Genomic DNA, 23,310 nt, shown 5'->3' on the forward strand with positions numbered 1-23,310 from the left:
GAATAAAATTAAAACATTCGGCGTGAAAACAAACCATAAAGTTGATTTTTGCAATACGACAAGAAAGTTTTATTCTTTAAATGCCATGTAGTAACTTTTGCAGTAAACGAAACGCTTTGTACCATCTTGTAAGGCTGTTATCATGCTGTTATCCTTATTTTTCATTTGATGTAAATCTATCAAATGAAAATGTATTGTAATAGAAAGACATATAGATCTTATTTGAACAACAGAACAGTAATGATTCAATTTGTACATGCATAATGCACTGCGACGCCATATTGTTTACCAATTGTTTTGCTTTTGATTATTGCTGTGCATCTGAAACAAAAACTCAATGAAATAAATGTGAGTTGTATTTTCAACAATGGAGACTTATTTCAAGTCTGAAGAAGAGTATAAACCCGAGCTTGAGCCTGAGAAAACAATATGCAGGTGTTGTCTGACGACCGACAAGCGTATGTTCAGTATTTCGCTGTTCGCTACACATTTTCGGGATTTAGCTGGATTAAATGTAAGTTTTAAGCTTTTAAATAAATATAAAAACAGTTAAAAATGTTGTTGACATATTATGAACCAGTTATAGTTTGATTCATTTTTAAATATCAAAGAGAGGTTATTACGAATGGTATATAAACCCCAAAATTTACCACCACCATAGAAAATGTACCGGCCAAAATGTATGAAATAGCGAATTTTTTTTCACCGTTTCGGGGAATGTCCCATAGTAAATGTTGCTCAGTATAACCCCAAAACCTCCCTGGCAACAGAATACAGTTATTTTTTGGCTAGCCCGTATAAATTATCCATCGGATCCATCCATTTAAATATCACTTTTTATTAATACCTACTCCACTGACAAGAGCACAGCTCTTAATTTATGATGATGATTAATAACCACAGGGGCACTTTTTATTAAATCTTATTTAACAACGACAGCTAAACAAACTTATTGAGACTTGCAAATGCAATACAGGGTGTCCCAGAATTCGACGTCAAGCCGTAAACGGATGATAGACCAAGTCATAACAGTTATCATAAAAATACAAAAAAAATCCAACTCATGTTCTTTAAAAATTATGGTCACTTTAAAAATTCACTAAAAAATCCACACCCTGTAATTATTCAAGATTACACAATAATAAAAAAATTAGAATAAATTATGGAATTTGTAGTAACAAGAGTTAAAGAACCATTACAGGGTGTGGATTTTTTAGTGAATTTTTAAAGTGACCATAATTTTTTAAAAACATGAGTTGGATTTTTTTTTTGTATTTTTATGATAACTGTTATGACTTGGTCTATCGTCCGTTTACGGCTTGACGTCGAATTCTGGGACACCCTGTATATTTTGGAATGATATGTTTCAACTAAATGGACATTTTTTGTTCTCTTCAGGTATCTGACTCGGATGGGCTCCCGCCATGGCTGTGCCACGAGTGTGCTGCGCTGCTGCAGAAGGCGGTCCGCTTTAAACAGAAGCTGCTCAAAGCCAACTCTATGCTTTACGACTATCTCATGAGATGTGCTCCTGTAAGTGTCAAGAATTATTTATTATTTGTATCTCCATTCTATATTTCACGGGCCTATAAATCCCTGTCTTTTGTGGGGATATAGATCCAACACGTAGAGGCCCCTTGAAGAGCTTTAATGTCATGTAGAACCAACAATAAACACCCATGAACGCAGCAGGCATTGGGACTATTATAGAAAAAGTGAATAGTATATGGATTGAAGTTTGGGTGGACAATGAGACTGGGCTATTGTAAAGAGAGGACACCTGTCATAACAATGCTAACACATGTCATGTTATCGAGGCAGGTGGTGACTTGCTGCTGACTTTCAGGGGCTCATCTAGTCAAGTAAGCCATCTAAGTAATAGTAGTAATGGACTACTACCACTACCACTACTACTACTACTACTTAGATGGCTTACTTTACTAGATGGGCCCCTGAAACTGCCTTATTTATTATTATTATTTCGTCGACATCTATAGTTCGTTTTTTTAGCATTAGAAATAAGGTAAACGATCTTTGTGTTTTTTAATTGAAGGGATGTTTACAAAAACAACATAACTGCTTAGAGCAGTTGACACTTTTTTAAGAATAGTTATGTTGTTTTTGTAAACATCCCTTCAATTGAAAAACACGTTTTAAAAATAAGTCAAGGCAAATATGTAACAATTATGAATCTAATAGGTCATTTATATTCTTCTGCTTTCAAATGTAATAGTTACTGATTTTTAAAAAGCGTTTATCAATTAAAAGACATGTCAAGATCGCATACCTTCTTTCTAATCCTAAAAAAAAGAACTGTAGCATTAAGTAGTGGAATTTATCAGAATTGATAGTCAAAGTCAAAGTCAAAAATACTTTATTCATGTAGGCCTAGTAACAAGCACTTATGAACGTTTTACATAATAATATATTATCTTAAGCTAATTATCAGAGCAATTTATTGAAGTTAATATTATTCCATAGTAATATTGGATTATTATACAGATCAAATTTAATACTAAGAATTTCACAAAAAGATCGTCAAACATAAAAAAAATTGTATAAAAAATACTAGTCTAGAATGTTTCTAGAATAAAATCTAAATGTCAATAACAAATGTCAATAAAACTTAACAAAGAAGTACATACATTGAATTATCTATTTCGAGTCACCATTAATCCCACGTTGTTTTATCACTCATGTAGTCTTGTGTGGTATAATAAGCTTTAGAAATAAGTTTACGCTTTACATAATTTTTAAATTTATTAATTGATAATTCAGTAATATGGTTTGGAAGTTTATTATAAAATCTTACACAATTACCCATGAATGATTTTTTAATTTTATGGAGCCGTGTGAAGGGCACTGCGAGCTTATGTTTATTTCTAGTATTAATATTATGAATGTCACAATTTTTCCTAAAATTAACAATATTTTTATGTACATACAGAATATTCTCATAAATATATTGACAGTGCACTGTCATTATGTCAATTTCCTTGAATTTATCTCTAAGTGAGTCTCTATGGTTCAATTTATATATTGCTCGAATAGCCCGCTTCTGCAGAACAAAAATGGTATTTATCTCTGAAGCACCGCCCCACAGTAAAATACCATATGCCATAATGCTATGGAAGTAACTAAAATATACTAATCGAGCTGTTTTCACATCAGTTAGCTGACGGATTTTGCTCACTGCAAAAGCTGCAGAACTCAGTCTACTCGAAAGAGTAGCAATATGGGGACCCCACTGAAGTTTAGAATCTAAAGTTATACCAAGAAAAACTGTACTATCAACTAATTCCAATTCCTCATCCTTCACAATGACACTTGTTTGCACATGCCTTACGTTACTACTAGTGACAAACTGAATACATTTAGTCTTTTTCTCATTTAACAATAAATTATTAACATTGAACCAATTTACTACCTTTGAAATAGCATCGTTTACATCATTGTAAGCTTGTTGCTGTCGTTTGACTTTGAAAATAAGTGAGGTGTCGTCTGCAAACAATACTATGTCATGGTGGGTCTTTACAAGGAATGGCAAGTCATTTATGTAGATAAGGAACAGGAAAGGCCCAGATATTGGGCTGTAGTAATATCACCTTGAAAATAACGACATAATGTTACCATACTAAACTTCAAACTTCAAATATTTTATTGCCACAAAAAAAAAGACTTACTAATACATATATGTACTTAATAATTATTGTGAGGCAATAGGTCTCAGTCTCAGCATGTGCTGTGCCGGTGGCTCAGCGCTGGTTTTCAGACCGAGCCTTTGAGTTGTGTGTCGGTCACAAACAAACAAACAACAAATTCTGGTGGTGCTTGTAGGTACATCAATAGGTAAGTACAAAAAGAAAAGAGAAAGATCATATTACAATTTTTAACAATCTGGATAAAAAATAAAAAAATTAAAATTATTAAGAATGTACTTAAAAAAAAAAAAGAAAACAATATTAGTGCCACAATAAAAAAAAAAAAAACTAAAGACAATACTTGTATTTCAGTTCCCCATCGACGCCCAAGACCCGGAACTTAGCAAGTACTCAACACCGAATCTGAAGGAAACCAATACTCTTGCCTTTGAAAACAGCGGTAAGAAGCTTGGCTACTACAAAACGTTGGAGGTGAGTTCTGAACTGAAATTATCCACCTAAACCTTCCTCAAGAATCGCCATTGATAGGTGAAAACCGCATGAAAATCTATCTAGTAAATGCGTAAATACCAATTGTATACTGCATCGGATTGCATCTAGGCTTAGACAGATTAAATGTGATCCGGGAGAGGTGAGGTGGTGCAGAAGTACTCTCCCTTTAATTGATAAATCTCCCTTTAATCCTATTAATAAATTGAAATTAAAGTAGTTTTCGAGTTTTATCACGAACATACAGACAGACGCGGCGGGGGACTTTGTTTTATAATATGTTGTTAATGTAGTGATTACAAGTAGATTTATGTTAAAAGTATTTTTTTTATTATAGCCTTTTATTTCCACAAATATTTTTTTCATTTCCATTACAAATTACTTAAAGATTATTCTTTTAATTTCTTGTGGTCCCTGTTTGGGTAAAAGCCTCCTCCAAGCTTTGCCACGTTACTCTATTTTGAGCGGTATCCATCCAGTCCCGTCCCGCTGTCTCCACGATGTCGTCAGCCCATCTTTTTCGTGGTTTTCTTGCCTTTCTCTTTCCCATCAAACAAAAAAAATAATGTTACACTTATAATGGATCAATACACCTAAACCTTGATAGGTGAAAACCGCATGAAAATCCATCCAGTAGTTTTTGAGTTTATCGTTTGTGAACACACATACAAACAGACGCGGCGGGTCTTGGCGCAATACTAAATCGTCATTCGCAATACAGGAACCGCTCAAGCAGTTGCAACTGCTTCGGGCAGTCTGTGTATATTGATCACTGGGTTACTACTCGAGCAGTCCGTGTATGGCGGCTCTAAATGTTGTATTGACTTGTGAAAGAGCCCTTGAGACCTACATAAAAATAAATTTTTGTTGCAGCACGAAAAGAGACCAGTAGAATCGGCTCTCCACACTATAGACCTGCCTCCGATAGAACCGATACCTGCAGCAGGACCTCCCACTGTAGAAATCCTCAAGGAGGAGTTTGACTCCTTCGACGATTATGAGGACAACATTACATTGGAGGAGTTCAGGTGAGACTTATATGAGGCCCTCCTCACTATAGGAAGCATGCATGAACTATAGGAATATAGGGGGCAGCACAGGAGCCGTCAGATTTTAAATTTAATTTTTAATTTAGATTTATTTAGAACACAAACAGTCATAATAAACATAATACGTATGTTGTACACAATATACAGAAACTGAGAGGTGATACAAACAGACCTGGAGGTTCATTAAAGACAATATAAATAAAATAAAAAGGTGGGTAAGAACAACTTAGTAAGTAATTTAAGAATACACAAATAAGCATCCAATCTCAAGGAACAATGAAAACAGGCCACCACCACAGGGAAATAGTAATTACCACACAAACAGACCCATCCCCAATACCCCTGAGTGTGCAGTAATAATATACATATGTCGAAATGAATTGCTACAGTTAGGAATTAGGTGCTAAAAGAGTTTACGTCTCACAAGCATTTTTAGACTAGACAAGGAATTATTAAAGGGAACAAATGTTTATAATGTATGTATTTCAGAAATACGGCGGTAAAGTCTGATAACGAGGTACCTGAAGAGCCTCTGGTGAAGGAAGAACAGGGGACCAAGAGAAAGAGGAAGGCTAAGAAGAAGGAACAGCCCAAGGCCAAGCGGAAGAAGAGGTAATAATTATTATATTACATTTTTCTTTAATATTACGCGAAACTCTGCGTAGGGGGCGCCACTTTCACAGTCCGTCACAATCTAAGGGCCTATCGCAAACGAGAGTCGAAATTTTGTTATCTAACCTCTCTATCACATAGCCAAAAGGGTTTCACCTAACTCGTAAGATCTGGTGCCGTTTAAATAGGATGAGAACAGCTCACGGCCGCTGTAATTATTTCCAACATAAGTGGGGTTGGAAGGAATCTCCCCTCAGCGAGTGCGGCGAAGAAGAACAAACCACTGCGCACATATTACGGCGCTGCCCTCTTCACTCCTATCCTCGCCCAGCTGAGGATCTGGATGCCCTGACACCCGACGTAGTTGCCTGGCTTAACAACCTCAAAGCTGTTCTCTGATTGCCTAACCATGCATGCCATACGATTAAATAAAATAAATCACATAGGCAGATAGCTTCGATTTCGCGTTTCCTGGTAGGTTGTAAACAAACCGCCTTGATGTATCAGTGTCATATTTTATTGTCTGTGAAAACTTGTCAAAAAATAGTTTAAGGCACAGTATCTATAAGTTAGTCTATGGCTTACGAAAGGCGCTGGTGTTGCACTCTGGCGGACGAACATTGCAATAATAATTAATTAATTAGTTCCCTGTTTTGTAGGACGAGCGAGAGGTAACATACCAATCATTGTTTTCTAATTGTATATCTAATTTCGTCCTTTCACAGCAAAGAGCCAGTGGAGGGTGAAGAGCCGAAAACCAGCATCAGGAAGACGGTGGAACTCGATCCCACCAAGATACGCATCGTCATGCTGAACCCTGAAGAACAGTTCAAACAGTATGAGGTTAGTTGTAGTTTATCACTTGTCCCAGCAAAGAGCCGGGGGGTGAAGAGCTGAGCAGCATCAGGAAGACTGTGGTACTCGACCCCACCAAGATACGCATCGTCATGCTCAACCCTAAAGAACAGTTCAAACAGTATGAGGTTAGTTGTAGTTTATCACTTGTCCCAGGAAAGAGCCGGGGGGTGAAGAGCCGAGCAGTATCAGGAAGACTGTGGTACTCGACCCCACCAAGATACGCATCGTCATGCTCAACCCTGAAGAACAGATCAAACAGTGTGAGGTTAGTTGTAGCTGTTTAACAATTGTCCCAGCAAAGAGCCGGGGGGTGAAGAGCCGAGCAGCATCAGGAAGACGGTGGAACGACGGTGCCACGTACTCGTCATTTCTAATTAAAAAAAACCGTAAATTGATACTGAGCATAAACGTCCACACTCGACCGCGTTCGAGCACGCACTGTGGATTGGGCCACGTGTAGATGCGTACCGCCATCGCCGGCTCATTGCCTATTTTTTTTTAAATTATATTTTCTCCAATATGCTCGGAAATGTTCACCTTACTGTAGCAAAAATACTACGGGAAGTTCTTCGTTAATGTCAAACTCTAATTAAAAAACATCAAACTATCGCTGTCCTGTTCTAGCGGACGGGAAGTAAAAAAACACTACAGTAATAACTTATTACTGTAGTGTTTTTTACTTTTTGATAATAAAAAACGCAAACGGCCAATTATTATTGCCGCGAGCCGCTTCTACACGACCCGATCAGCTATCATTTCACGTGTATGATCGTGCGAATACTGCTTAATAAAATCAAAGATTATTTTTATATTTTTTTTAAATGTCATCCGTGTTCATAAAGCTTATATAGTTTGTCAAAGAACTTTCTCATTTCAAACAAAGACAAAGAGAATCATACTATCTTTGTCTTACACTAGTACTAGCACCCAAAAGAAAAGGATGGGTATAGTTTTCCTGGTTCTTACTGACTGAAAAGTTGGTTTGACCAACTATATTGCACAATTATATTGAATGAACGAATACTTAATGGCAGAATAAGTTTGTAACTTTAACTTTTAAAAATTAATTAAAGAGGGAAATTGTTTTTGACATTTTGGATGTGAAGGTTTGATTTGAGTGATGCTTGATGGTTAAATAATAATTATTTTAGCTTATTTCCTCGCATGTTTGGAGAAAAGCACTATATATGCCTCGGCAGGAATAGCAATTCGTGGATTCGTCTTCTTTGTCGGACTCCGCTTCGCGTCGTCCGACAAAATCGAAACTCATCCACGAATTGCCCTTTCCCGGCCTCTGCAATAATGTACTATTGCCATTTCTATTGAACTCCACTCTAGACTGTTAATATTTGTTGCAGGAAGAGAGCAAAGCCAAGTTCCCGTACCAGTGCCACCTGTGCTACAAGGGATTCAATTTCGACACCAAACTGGAGAATCATATGCGGAAGCACAGCCCGGTAAGTATTTAACTAAGGCCCCATTCATTTATTACGTAAGACGGTTTAGGGGGGGGGGGGGACCAATCTTTTTTTTACAAGGGGGTGGGAGGGGGTTTTCATAGTTCTTACGTAAGATCACAAAGAAGTAATTTTTTTTTTAATGAAATTATGACGTTTAAAGTAATACTTCCAGATAGTGATCTATGCTATCAAATACGGTGCAGAGTGAGCTTAAACGGGCTCCAGTACCTTTGTACAGTCAGCAGCAGAAGTTGCTAAGCGGGCCAGGTGCTCAAAATGATCTTGACGCGACTTTATTGTTAAGAGAAATATGAGTGTGTCAAGGTAGTTTTGAACACCTCGCCCGCTTTGCAACATTTGCTGCTGCTGACTGTAGATATAAAAATAAGAATTCCAAAAATGTTTTTTTTGAAAACACATACATACATACATACATACATACATACATACATATAATCACGCCTATTTCCCGGAGGGGTAGGCAGAGACCACGGATTCCCACTTGCTACGATCCTGACATACCTACCTCTTTTTTTTTTTAAAAATAAACACTAAATCAAACCAAACGTGTAGGTACTAATTTTTTCCTTTAGATTCTTACGTAATATATGGTAATATTGGGAGGAGGGGGGTCAGCCTATTCTTATTTTTTCGTACAGGGATGGGGTCAAAAACTGGCAAAAATCGTCTTACGTAATAAATGAAAGGCGGCTAAAATATAAATAAATAAATATTTGCATCAACCTTACACTGATCGACCTAGCCCTATACTAGGTTAACCTCCTAAGGCCCAAGGTCCTACCTATAGTACTTATTCAGTTCAAAGAAATTTAAATCATATTCGATTGGAACAGAGTTGCTTTTGCTCTGTTTCGTTCAGTTTTTGAACAACGCAAAATCAACTCTATTTCCTACATTGTAGGTTCAAATTTCTGTGGCTATTTATGCATTTTTCATTTGTATGGCTGGGCCTTAGGAGGTTAAACGTTTACTATGAGCACGAGGCGACATGCACATTGGATAAAGAAGTTGGACAGGTGGAATACCCCTTAGTAAGGTTTGTAGTTGAAAAATCTTGAGTGTATTTTATTTATTTATTTATTTAAACTTTATTGCACAAGCACAGGAAAAATTTACAAATGGCGGACTTAATGCCTAAAGGCATTCTCTACCAGTCAACCATTGGGTCAAACAGAGACAAATGTTGGTGCAGGAGATACATAATTTATAAAGAGAAATGTAACCGAGAAGTCAAATATTATATATAAACATAATAACATAAACCTACAAAATTATGATAAAATACTAATACTTATATGATGTACAAAGATAAACTAATAAATATAAATTATATATATATATATATATATATATTGTACCTATAATATGAAGACGGAGAACATTATTTAAATTCTTCTGACAGAAGATGCTTGCGGAGTAGTCGTTTAAAGACAGGTTTGCTTGGGGCTGGGGAGTTGGGGAGTGTAGTAGCCCAAGACGAAATAATTTTGATACTGTGTGTCACATACTGCTTTTCACATCAACTATGAGGAAATTGTTGTTTTCCATGTATTTGACCAAAAAAAATATAGTATGCAAGAAAGAAAAAAAACGTGTCCTAGAACAGTACAGTATAACTTTGATCCCTCCTAGCAGGGAAGAAAAGTGCCACTTTGATCCCTCCTAGCGGGGAAGAAAAAGCCCTTTTTCGAATAGGTGATGTGAATAAATATTTGTTTCCGTTTTCAGTCCCGGGGCCAGTTCTCGTGCTCGCTATGCACCATGTACTTCCCGTCGGCATACAGCCGCACCGTGCATGCACATATCCACACGCGGCGCTACGAGTGCGTAGCCTGCGGACGCCGCATGATCGACCGCGCCTCCATACTGGACCATTACAGGTAAAACATGTCATCAAATATATCGGAGCGGCCAAGCCACTAACAAATATCTCAACACGCCTCTATTGTCAAGGTGTTAAAGTGTGTGTTCATATATTTTTGAGCACCTCGACCGGTCCGATATATCTGAGGGTGGCTGTACAACATTTTAAATATCCCTTTGACCGCTAAAAACGTGGATTTGACGTTCCTTTGCGTGTGCACGCAAAGCACGCGTGTGGTCTTGTGACCACAGATAAGGGTTTGAATTTGACGTTCCTTTGTGTGCACGCAAAGCACGCGTGTGGTCTTGTGACCACAGATAAGAGCTTGAATTTGACGTTCCTTTGCGTGTGCACGCAAAGCACGCGTGTGGTCTTGTGACCACTATAAGGGTTTGAATTTGACGTTCCTTTGCGTGCACGCAAAGCACGCGTGTGGTCTTGTGACCACAGATAAGGGTTTGAATTTGACGTTCCTTTGTGTGCACGCAAAGCACGCGTGTGGTCTTGTGACAACAGATAAGGGCTTAAATTTGACGTTCCTTTGCGTGTGCACGCAAAGCACGCGTGTGGTCTTGTGACCACTATAAGGGTTTGAATTTGACGTTCCTTTGCGTGCACGCAAAGCACGCGTGTGGTCTTGTGACCACAGATAAGGGTTTGAATTTGACGTTCCTTTGTGTGCACGCAAAGCACGCGTGTGGTCTTGTGACAACAGATAAGGGCTTAAATTTGACGTTCCTTTGCGTGCACGCAAAGCGCGCGTCTGGTCTTGTGACAACAGATAAGGGCTTGAATTTGACGTTCCTTTGCGTGCACGCAAAGCGCGCGTCTGGTCTTGTGACAACAGATAAGGGCTTGAATTTGACGTTCCTTTGCGTGCACGCAAAGCGCGCGTCTGGTCTTGTGACAACAGATAAGGGCTTGAATTTGACGTTCCTTTGCGTGCAGGCAAAGCACGCGTGTGGTCTTGTGACAACAGATAAGGGCTTGAATTTGACGTTCCTTTGCGTGCACGCAAAGCGCGCGTCTGGTCTTGTGACAACAGATAAGGGCTTGAATTTGACGTTCCTTTGCGTGCAGGCAAAGCACGCGTGTGGTCTTGTGACATCAGATAAGGGCTTGAATTTGACGTTCCTTTGCGTGCACGCAAAGCACGCGTGTGGTCTTGTGACCACAGATAAGGGCTTGAATTTGACGTTCCTTTGCGTGCACGCAAAGCGCGCGTCTGGTCTTGTGACAACAGATAAGGGCTTGAATTTGACGTTCCTTCGCGTGTACGCAAAGCGCGCGTCTGGTCTTGTGACAACAGATAAGGGCTTGAATTTGACGTTCCTTTGCGTGCACGCAAAGCGCGCGTGTGGTCTTGTGACAACAGATAAGGGCTTGAATTTGACGTTCCTTTGCGTGCACGCAAAGCGCGCGTCTGGTCTTGTGACAACAGATAAGGGCTTGAATTTGACTTTCCTTTGCGTGCACGCAAAGCGCGCGTCTGGTCTTGTGACAACATATAAGGGCTTGATTTGACGTTCCTTTACGTGCACGCAAAGCGCGCGTCTGGTCTTGTGACAACAGATAAGGGCTTGAATTTGACGTTCCTTTGCGTGCACGCAAAGCGCGCGTCTGGTCTTGTGACAACAAATAAGGGCTTGAATTTGACGTTCCTTTGCGTGCACGCAAAGCACGCGTGTGGTCTTGTGACCACAGATAAGGGCTTGAATTTGACGTTCCTTTGCGTGCACGCAAAGCGCGCGTCTGGTCTTGTGACAACAGATAAGGGCTTGAATTTGACGTTCCTTTGCGTGCACGCAAAGCGCGCGTCTGGTCTTGTGACAACAGATAAGGGCTTGAATTTGACGTTCCTTTGCGTGCAGGCAAAGCACGCGTGTGGTCTTGTGACAACAGATAAGGGCTTGAATTTGACGTTCCTTTGCGTGCACGCAAAGCGCGCGTCTGGTCTTGTGACAACAGATAAGGGCTTGAATTTGACGTTCCTTTGCGTGCAGGCAAAGCACGCGTGTGGTCTTGTGACATCAGATAAGGGCTTGAATTTGACGTTCCTTTGCGTGCACGCAAAGCACGCGTGTGGTCTTGTGACCACAGATAAGGGCTTGAATTTGACGTTCCTTTGCGTGCACGCAAAGCGCGCGTCTGGTCTTGTGACAACAGATAAGGGCTTGAATTTGACGTTCCTTCGCGTGTACGCAAAGCGCGCGTCTGGTCTTGTGACAACAGATAAGGGCTTGAATTTGACGTTCCTTTGCGTGCACGCAAAGCGCGCGTGTGGTCTTGTGACAACAGATAAGGGCTTGAATTTGACGTTCCTTTGCGTGCACGCAAAGCGCGCGTCTGGTCTTGTGACAACAGATAAGGGCTTGAATTTGACTTTCCTTTGCGTGCACGCAAAGCGCGCGTCTGGTCTTGTGACAACATATAAGGGCTTGATTTGACGTTCCTTTACGTGCACGCAAAGCGCGCGTCTGGTCTTGTGACAACAGATAAGGGCTTGAATTTGACGTTCCTTTGCGTGCACGCAAAGCGCGCGTCTGGTCTTGTGACAACAAATAAGGGCTTGAATTTGACGTTCCTTTGCGTGCACGCAAAGCACGCGTGTGGTCTTGTGACCACAGATAAGGGCTTGAATTTGACGTTCCTTTGCGTGCACGCAAAGCGCGCGTCTGGTCTTGTGACAACAGATAAGGGCTTGAATTTGACGTTCCTTTGCGTGCACGCAAAGCGCGCGTCTGGTCTTGTGACAACAGATAAGGGCTGGAATTTGACGTTCCTTAGCGTGCACGCAAAGCGCGCGTCTGGTCTTGTGACAACAAATAAGGGCTTGAATTTGACGTTCCTTTGCGTGCACGCAAAGCGCGCGTCTGGTCTTGTGACAACAGATAAGGGCTTGAATTTGACGTTCCTTTGCGTGCACGCAAAGCGCGCGTCTGGTCTTGTGACAACAGATAAGGGCTTGAATTTGACGTTCCTTAGCGTGCACGCAAAGCACGCGTGTGGTCTTGTGACCACAGATAAGGGCTTGAATTTAGACAACCCTAAATAGCTGAATAGGATCGTATCATACATTAGAAAGGGACAGCATGATTCGTCCCTGAATCGCTATTTAAGAGCTACCGTGCAACAGACACACACAGCGGTCAAATTTATAACACCGCTCTTTTTGCGTGGGTGATAAAAAGAAGACCCTCTTTTAATTCACCAGTCTATAGTTCGTTTTTTTTAGCATTAGAAAGAACTTGGAAGAAGGTAAGCGATTTTGACATGTCTTTTAATTCAAAAACGCTTTTTTAAAATTAGTAACTATTACTTATGAAAGCAGAAGAATATAAATGATCGTATTAGATTCATAAATGTTACATATTTGCCGTATCTTACTTTTAAAATGTGTTTTTCAATTAAAAGACACATCAAGATTGTTTACCTTAATTCTAATGCTAAAAAAAACGAACTGTACAAATTTGTAAAATTATTTATTTAAACTTTATTGCACAAATAAAGGAAAATGTACAAATGGCGGACTTAATTCCAAAAGGCATTCTCTATCAGTCAACTATTGGATCAAAACAAATGCGTATAAATATACTGTTTGTCGACAGAACGCAACACGAAGGGCTGGTGTCACACTTTACGTGCCATCTCTGTGGAAAAGTTTCCAAGTAAGTGCAAGATTTTATAGTATTAATGAGATGAAACGGAGAACAATACTTATTTCGAGGGATGGACGGTCACAGACAAAACATCCTCCAAACAGAGCATAGTCGCGCTACCCCCTCTGCCACGCATACGGTAATTTTACTCCATGTTTGAGTCGAAAGTGTCTTTGTGTGACGTCCGTGTCTTTGAACGGACCAATCACGGCACGGGACTTCGCTCACCTCGTCCCGCGCACCCCCGCATTTTTGGCATCATCGGTTGCATGAAATAATTGCTCTAAACTCGGTCTAGAGGATCCCTAGTCTATGTGGGCGGTAGAACCCGATAAATGGAGATATTTTATAAATAAAGTTAAATAAGAACTCTACACACGTCACATATAGTTCACACATATTTAATAGATTGAGGAATATATAAAAATTAGAGATGCACCGGATATTCCGTAACTATCCGGCCATAAATTTAATATCCGGCCGGATACCGGATAGTGACCTACTATACGGCCTGATAGCGGATAGTGACCTACTATCCGGCTGGATACCGGATGGTGACCTACTAACCGGCCGGATACCGGATAGTAACATTGTTTGATTTCGGAGTAGACTAATTGGATTTAAGAGACAGTCTTGCTCATAATCGTACTTGTTCATTATTTTAAAACTATTTAAATATTCCCCTGACTTGCACGCGCACTCATTTCGAACCTAGAAATGTGTCCGCCCGAATGTTCACTATGAAACATGTCTAAAACTGCACAATGCGTACCTGAAAGACCGAAATGTAGGTATAGTTCCCCTGGCTAATATTCGGCGGCCAGATACCGGATATTCGGCCGATGGTCAGGCCGAATATCCGGTATCCTGCCAAACAACTATCCGTTGCATCTCTAATAAAAATGTTGATGGCACGTGGGCGGAGGTCGAAGGATCTTGAGGGAGTTGGAGACATAACAGCGTGTGCTTCTTACGATGTATATTGGAAAAGTGTCATGAGTACATTACAAATTAGCTAGCCTAAAATAATTAAACTAATTACAGCGCCACCTATGCACTGTGTAGGGAACCAAGCAGGTACCTTTATCAGGCGTGTCTCACTCCGCGATTTCGTCGCTTTGCTACAGGTAGCTAAAAGTACATCCGTTCGACCCCAATTTTGGGGTTTGCCATAAGCCGCGCGAGGCGCTGTCGCCACCTAGCGGCCATATCTGTCCTGATCGTAACAGACGCGTTTTGTTAGAGAGTGGATCTTCTGTACCTAGTACTATTATTTATTCTGTGCCTTTATGTAGATCATTAAGGCCCACTTGCACCATCCCACTAACCCGGGGTTAAACGGTTAAACCGTTAACCCAGTGTCAAATTGTACTGGTAACCATGGTAACTTCAGGCTTAACCGGTTAACCCCGGGTTAGTATAATGGTGCAAGTCGGCCTAAGCCATCTAAGGATTCTAGGCTCGATAAAGTACGTAAGAGGTGAGATAGATGGCGCTGTTAACTACACAAGTTAACAAATGTATATATTGTCAGTAATAGCAAAACTCACCGCGGCCACATGCGGAACCACCACGGCGGACAGCGGCCGGAGTGCGAGCAGTGCGGCAAGACCTTCGTCAACAAGGACTCACTAGAGGAACACAGGCAGTGAGTGCTGTGAATATACAGGGTGTTTGTATGTATGCAAACGATGTATTGCCAAATTAAAACGGCGGATAGGTTGAGTCATTTGCTATCTTCTCAGGCCTAGAAGTTTTTAATTTGGCGTAAAAAAATTTTTTCACTTCTATGCCAGTTTTTCGTAAATTTCAAATTTTTACTTGCACAGTAAAAAAACCATGGCCAATTTTGTTTCTCTAGGCATGAGTAGATAGCAAATGACTCAACCTATCTGCCGTTTTAATTTGGCAAGCGATGTACCAAACACCCCGTATTACAATTTAGCTTTTTTAATTATAGACACTTCTGATTCTTGGGGTAATATGCGAGGATCTCAGACAGTCGTTATCAACTTTTCCAACGACGCGGGACATAAATCGCGATTATTCTGGACATTTTTCTAAAAGCACTATTTCTGAAAATTATTTTAGTTCCTAAAATAAAATTGGACAATACTCGTCTCATAAACTTTACTACGCGAGACGCCACTTGTCTTTGATCATTAGTTTAATTTACTTGTTAAATATTAATATTAACGCCATCTACTCGAGAGTAGGCTGAAAGTTATGGCGCCATCCCTCGAAAATATTGTACCATACCTTTTGCCTATAGTCGAGTAGATGGCGTTAATATTAATATTTAATAAGTCAACGGCACATATCAGTGAAAGAATAAAGAAGTAGTAGTAGAAGAAGAAGTGGAAGTGGCCGGCTCGTACCAATGAGTTTTTCGGAACTTATGTACGAAATATCATTTGATATTCACCAGTCGCTTTTCGGTGAAGGAAAACATCGTGAGGAAACCGGACTAATCCCAATAAGGCCTAGTTTACCCTCTGGGTTGGAAGGTCAGATGGCAGTCGCTTTCGTAAAAACTAGTGCCTACGTCAAATCATGGGATTAGTTGTCAAGCGGACCCCAGGCTCTCATGAGCCGTGGCGAAATGCCGGGATAACGCGAGGAAGAAGAAGAAGACATATCTGTGAAAGAATAAGGATCAAAGTCAAATGGCGTTCTAACAGTTCTAATATTCTGTCGAAAGATAGCAGTAAATTTACAGTGGCTACATAATTTAATTTTATTTTGTGTAATTAAGTATGTGTGCATAATTTACTTTGACAATCCGTCTCTACACATTCTATTCTCTTTGTTGCTACTTATATTTTTCGTATCGTTACTTTAAGTGTTACATTTTGGTGCCCCTGCCCAGGATACACCAGGGCATCAAGAACTACTCTTGCTCGGAGTGCGGCAAGCGGTTCCGAACGCGGACGCAGATCAAACATCACCAGCTGAAACATACCGACGTGAAGGAGTACTACTGCGTGGAGTGTGACGTCAGGTATCTTATCTTATCTTATCTTATTCATGCTCGGAGTGCGGCAAGCAGTTCCGGACGCGGACGCAGATCAAACACCACCAGCTGAAACATACCGACGTGAAGGAGTACTACTGCGTGGAGTGTGACGTCAGGTATCTTATCTTATCTTATCTTATTCATGCTCGGAGTGCGGCAAGCAGTTCCGGACGCGGACGCAGATCAAACACCACCAGCTGAAACATACCGACGTGAAGGAGTACTACTGCGTGGAGTGTGACGTCAGGTATCTTATCTTATCTTATTCATGCTCGGAGTGCGGCAAGCAGTTCCGGACGCGGACGCAGATCAAACACCACCAGCTGAAACATACCGACGTGAAGGAGTACTACTGCGTGGAGTGTGACGTCAGGTATCTTATCTTATCTTATTCATGCTCGGAGTGCGGCAAGCGGTTCCGGACGCGGACGCAGATCAAACATCACCAGCTGAAACATACCGACGTGAAGGAGTACTACTGCGTGGAGTGTGACGTCAGGTATCTTATCTTATCTTATTCGTGCTCAGATTCGAAAAATGGAATCTTGAGGGTTTTTAGGGTTAAACAAAATTTGCCCCCAAGTTAAACACAACATTATTCACCACGCCAACCCGAAGCAAATATTAAATGTAAAATATCAAACAAAATCAAACCAAATCAAATCCAAATGAATGTTATCAAATATTTTTCATCCAAAATCATCATTTAAAAGTCAATTCTACCAGAAAATATAAGAAAACAACTCAAAATTTGCATTTGATTACTTTGCCTCACATGTGAATAAAACGCAACTTTGCTATCAGTTTTTGAAGTGCCAAAGTAAGGCTTTCCGAGTTGGTGTGGTGAAAATAAATAAATATTATAGGACATTTTTACACAAATTGACTAAGCGCCACGGTAAGCTCAAGAATGATATTTATAACCATGTTTTTTTTCTGCAGATTCAAGTCGGCGCACAGTTTACGTCAGCATCTAGTGAAGAGTTTGAAACACAAGGACAAACAGAGTCTGAAGTAAGTAGTACTACACTACTACTACACTACTACTATTACTATAATTACTACAATTACTACTACAACAACAACTATTACTAACTACTACTACACTACAACTATAATTACTACTACATCACTATAATTACTATAACTAGGTAAATGACGTATTTTTAATGTTGAGTAGGTTATTTAAATATCATATAAAATTATTTATATAAATTGTCGTATAAAATATGTTGAAAACAAATTTACTTGGGATTTACGGTCACTAAATGCAAATTACAACCTTATTGTTATGGGGTTACATTTTATTCATGTAGTGCAGCCATTCTCAAAGTGTGTTCCGCGGAACCCTAGGGTTCCACAAAGCCTCTGTTGGGGTTCCGCGAAAATATACTTGTAATAATAAGAATAAAACCAGCTCTTCTATAGGTATATCTGGTCCACAGTGATGAACGAAAACTTTTTATTTGGGGTTCCGTCAAATATTTCGCTTGCCGAAAGGGTTCCGTCACCAAAAAAGTTTGAGAACCGCTGATGTAGTGTAAATACACTTATCGTATCTCCAACTCTATACGCATGTTCTACCGCTTGTACAATGAGCTGTGCTCTAAAGAATTGTTTGACATGATACCTAAATTATCGCACCAGTTTTAGAACGGAAATTAGATTGTTTAACTCGGGTGAAAGGCACATATCCCTTTTTAATAATCTTCTTTTTATGACGGACGGGTAACTACGGAACCCTACACTGAGCATGGCCCGATATGCTCTTGGTCGGTTTTTTTTCCTAATTAGAACATGATACCGAATATGCCCTTAAATGGAACCCGACTATTTAATTTTTGTTACATCCTGTATACGCAGGTAGTTAGCAAAAGCAATAGAAAGATAGTATAGAGGGGTCCTGTCATTGTAAATTTTGTAGTCACCGTAAATTTACTGCCATCTATCGACACACGACTAAAACTCAAAATGAAAACTTATAAAATTATCAAAAATAAAATCATATATATGGATAAAGGATTTTATTATTTTTATATCATTTTGATCCATGTTCATTCACTGATATCTATGTGTTAAAATTGTTAAATATGAAACGGTGTCGTCACACCATCTAGCCGATTATAGGCTAAAGGTGTGTGCGGCATCTATCCGAGAATGACTTTTTCTTGATTTCCGAGGCACGGTTTTCCTTAGACTTTATTCATTTTATACGAAGTTACATATGTCTTTGGTAGTTAGTAAAGAAGTAATTTCCCCAGGTTCGCGTGCACGCGCTGCGACAAGCGGTTCGAGTGCGCGCGCACGCTGGCCGCGCACCACGCCGTGCAGCACGACGGCCTGCGCGCGCACGCCTGCGGCGTCTGCCCCGCCGCCCTCGCCTCCAGGGCTTCCCTCGCCAAGCACCGCAGACACGTGCACCAGGGCGCCCGCCCGGCCAAGAGGCACGTCTGCGACGCCTGCGGGAAGGCCTTTAGGGTGAGTGAGATGGATGCTGTCCCGCAGCGCTCGTGTCTAGAGCCTCGCTCACCAACGCACTTCGCACATTTCGTCTACGCAGTGCAAATGGCACTACGTGGGCTCTCAAAATCGCTGCAGACTTTTCATGGCCTAACTCTAAAGCTTCGTTCGGCAGCTCAAGCATCGGATCGATGAAGTGAGAGTAATTAGACAAAGTCTAATAAATAAACTAATTTAAAATGTATTTTAGAGTTTATGTAGGATAACCTTTGAAAATGTCTGTAATTGATTCACATTTCAGGGCAAATCAGTGCTAATCAACCACGTCCGCACACACACCGGGGAGAAACCATTCTCTTGCCCCACATGCGGCCGCAAGTTCTCGCAGAGCACCGCCATGCGGACTCACGTGGACCTGGTGCATCTCAAGCGGCGCCGCGGGAAGGTATACTATCACACACACATGCTAAGGCTATATCGAGCTACAGAATCGCGCAGACATTGGGGAGAAACCTTACTCGTGCGAAAGATGCGGCTGCAAGTTCTCGCACAGCACCGCTATGCGGACGCACGTGGACCGGGTAAATGTCAAGTGATGCCACGGGAAGGTATAGTATCACACACAGGCGCTCAGGTCATATCGAGCTACACTACCGCACAAACATTGGGGAGAAACCATAGTCTTGTGAAACATGCGGGTTGCGGGCGCACAGCGATGAGGACCGACATGGACCTGGTGCACCTTAAGCGGCGCTGCGGAAAGGTATACTGTCACACATTCGCGCTCAGGCCATATAGAGCCACAGAACCGCACAAACATTGGGGAGAAACCATACTCGTGCGAAACTTGCGGCCCAAATAACTTCAGATTTACGGTTATAGCTGCGACGGCTGTAATAAAATAACGTAGAATAGATAAAAACTTAAATGCATAAAAATACCGATATAACAGGAACAATATATAATATATATGATGAACACACAAATAAATGCCCTTACCAGGAATTGAACCCTGAACCTCCTGCTTCGCAGGCAGGGTCACTACCGGTTATTATACCCTAGTTCCACCGAATAAAAAAATAAATTTAATTTCAGGCGAAACAGGAGCCCCCGGCCTCCGAGGACCCGCCAAAGCTAGATCTGTTCACCAAAGAGGAGCCCCAGATAGTGTTCGACGCGTGGCGACCCAACATTCCCAACTGTGAGGTCTACTTCACGGTCACCGCGGGACCTTAGACGGAAATCTAAATTGACCTCCTAGGGCCCAGCCATACAGATGTAAATTAGAGATGCAACGGATAGTTGTTTGGCCGGATACCGGATATTCGGCCTAACCATCAGCCGAATATTCGGCCGGTGGAACTATACCTATATTTCGGTTTTTCAGGTGCACATTATGCAGGTTTTGACCTGTTTCGTAGTGAACGTTCGCGCGGACTCATTTCTAGGATCGAAATGAGTGCGCGTGCAAGTGGGAATGTTCAAATTGGTTTAAAATAATAAACGAGTACGATTGTAACCGTGACTATTTCTTATTCCAATTTTGTTTACTCCGAAATCAAGCAATGTTACTATCCGGTATCCGGCTGGATGTTAAAACAATGGCCGGATAGGTCGGATACCGGATAGTAACCGAATATCCGGTGCATCTCTAATGTAAATACCAAAATTTGCCTCTGAAAGGACCATGGTCAAAGGAGCCTGGTCCAAAAACCAACAGAAATGAGAGTTACGTCATTAGATAGGTATTTTCATGTACTTCATTTTGTTCTATGGGCACCAAGCGGAATTCCATTGCAGAACTGAGATATTGATATTTTAGTCAAATTGTCGTCACCCTTATTACCTGGGAAATAGAGTTCAAGTAAATTAATGCTGCAGGGTAGATATTCGCGCACTCTTATGTATAAATTTTCGTCATTCGTGACATCGGGCCCCTATTTCAACAACGTGACAGGTGCGACAATTCGACAAGTCTCATTGTTGCTGACGTCACAGGCATCCATGGGCTACGGTTGTCGCTTACCATCGGGCGGGCCGTATTCCTGTTTGTCACCATCATTGTATTATTTAAAAAAACTTTATTATATCGGCAAAAAACAGATATTTCTCTTGTGATGTTTATGATGATAATGATGACAATTGTCACAAGATTTCAAAGAACTTTAGGTAATTCTTGACAGCAAATGAGTTCTGTGTCGGAATTTCGTGACAATTGTCGTATTTCTTGTGACAATTATGATTAGCTTCGCAAAATAAATACTTATTAACTGGCGATATAGTGGAGTTTTTTTTTAATTAACATGTTGGTGGCAAACAACCACACCGCCCGTCTGATGGTAAGCGGTTACCGTAGCCTATGGAGGCCTGTGACGTCAGTAACAGTGATGTCGACAAATGTGACATTTGTCACGATGGTGAAATAGGGCCCTGGTGTCAAGTAGCTGTACTGATAGTTCCACTACTTGACGATAGATGTCGGCTACGAAATAACGTGCGTTTTGGTAAGAACATTGATGTATGGAGTTACCACTCTATCCTTACTTATACCGGGTGTGGCCTGTAACATGAGCAAAAAATTTAATTATAGGCTGAACTCCTCATACTGACCAACATTTGTTCAGCGACTTTTAAAAATAAGTTGTGGTTTGATTTTTAATACACTTCAAAGTTTATTCTAAGACGCAATGTGTTACGAATTTTGTTATGTTTAAGGCATGACAAGCAACGTCAATCACAATGATATAGCGTGGCGATGGCGTCCATTGAAGATAATATTTATTTAGTATGAAAAATAGCGAGTCTAAATACTTCATATTTTTTTAAAGTTCTTGATAAAAAGTGTCACCGTTTGAGGAGTGCAATGTATGTTTTAATTATTTGCTCATGTTACAGGCCACACCTGGTATAATAATATTAGCATATCTCGCAATCGAGCTAGCAAAACCGTAGCAAATGACAGTTGAATGTAAAGGTTAGCGTTCATATGTCATCAATCATCATCATGACTCATGATAACATAGTCACTATTTTTTAAATTTTAAAGTTAAATTTGTGTTTCAGGAAAGTAAATTGTTATATTACTTCTTAAAATTTTTGTTTATTTGAACTCAATTTGTTTACTCTTAATATTTGAAATACAAAATATATTCTACCTACTTATAACGTAATGATGTGTGTATAGCACAAGGATGTAATACCTTATTTAGCGTAATCACACGCAAACAGATCTTAAATAATTAATTTAAAACAGTTTTTGTATTTGACTTAGTAAATACGTATATATGCGTCAACCTTAATGTGCAACTGCTACGGTTTTGCGAACTCGATTGCGAAGTATGAATATTATTTAAATTGATAAAATTTCACCGAACTGAATAAATACTACAGGCTACTGGCTCTATGAGTAATGTTGTATTAGGCAGAAACATCTGTAAGATACCAAAATGATTAGGCATGAAGGAAAAGTGGAAAAACTGACTGTCTCGAAATCGCGACCCCGGAATAACCCCGGCAGAGATATGGTGGAAATATTCGCTGTCAAAGGGTCTCGGTAGCTTAGTTGGTACATCGGCAGGCTGGAATCACGGTGTCGCGAGTTCGTCCAAATGTTAATAAACACTGTATGTAAGTTAATTTAATATTAGCACTGCCACTTGTAATTTAATGAAAAATTGTTCCTATTTACGCGAATAATACAAATATCTTTCTATAAATGCGAAATAGAGTTAGACCAAGAAGTCTGCAGCGATTTTGATGGCACACGCAGTGCGAGTGTTATTTACCACATCATCATTTCATAGGAGCTTGACGTTTAAAATAACACTTGCACTGCGTGTGCTATCAATATCGCTGCATACTTTTCTTGGTCTTACTTTAGGCGAATTACCAAATTTATTTACACAGATAATCAATGATGCCCAGAAATTAGAAGAAATATTATCGTGTGAATTTAAATAAAAGTGTAATGATGATTATTTTGTAATAAATAAATTTAAAAAGATGTGTATTTCTTATTTAACCCTGAGTTAAATTTAATCACTTTTAGGGACGTTTGCCAGACTATAGGACGGTTTGCAGACGAAGACAATTTTTCGCCAATCTGATTAAGTTGTCCGATCAAATCAGGTAGTGCGAACGCAAACATCAAAGCCCCCTAC

At 40.2% G+C, this 23,310-nt stretch overlaps 2 protein-coding genes across 2 annotated transcripts in view; both read left to right on the forward strand.

Moving 5' to 3' along the window:
- The window catches only part of LOC134677551 (zinc finger protein OZF-like), a 94,873-nt gene extending 76,146 nt beyond the window's left edge, over positions 1 to 18,727 (forward strand). Inside the window, exon 3 of the transcript XR_010100042.1 lies at positions 18,562 to 18,727. The gene's annotated coding sequence lies outside the window, so the exon portion shown is untranslated. The remainder of the gene's footprint in view (positions 1 to 18,561) is intronic.
- Positions 154 to 22,993, forward strand: LOC134677584 (zinc finger protein 37-like). Its single transcript, XM_063536062.1, has 15 exons — positions 154 to 514; positions 1,399 to 1,533; positions 4,014 to 4,133; positions 5,025 to 5,179; positions 5,690 to 5,812; positions 6,538 to 6,655; positions 8,029 to 8,127; positions 9,880 to 10,031; positions 13,624 to 13,683; positions 15,209 to 15,322; positions 16,544 to 16,675; positions 17,633 to 17,704; positions 18,952 to 19,168; positions 19,452 to 19,595; positions 20,246 to 22,993. The coding sequence occupies exons 1-15, from the start codon at positions 368 to 370 to the stop codon at positions 20,384 to 20,386; spliced, it is 1,929 nt and encodes a 642-aa protein (XP_063392132.1). The 5' UTR covers positions 154 to 367; the 3' UTR covers positions 20,387 to 22,993.
- Positions 22,994 to 23,310: the final 317 nt, after the last annotated feature.

This window comes from Cydia fagiglandana, chromosome 26 (genome assembly GCF_963556715.1).
Source record: "Cydia fagiglandana chromosome 26, ilCydFagi1.1, whole genome shotgun sequence".
NCBI classification, from domain to species: domain Eukaryota; kingdom Metazoa; phylum Arthropoda; class Insecta; order Lepidoptera; family Tortricidae; genus Cydia; species Cydia fagiglandana.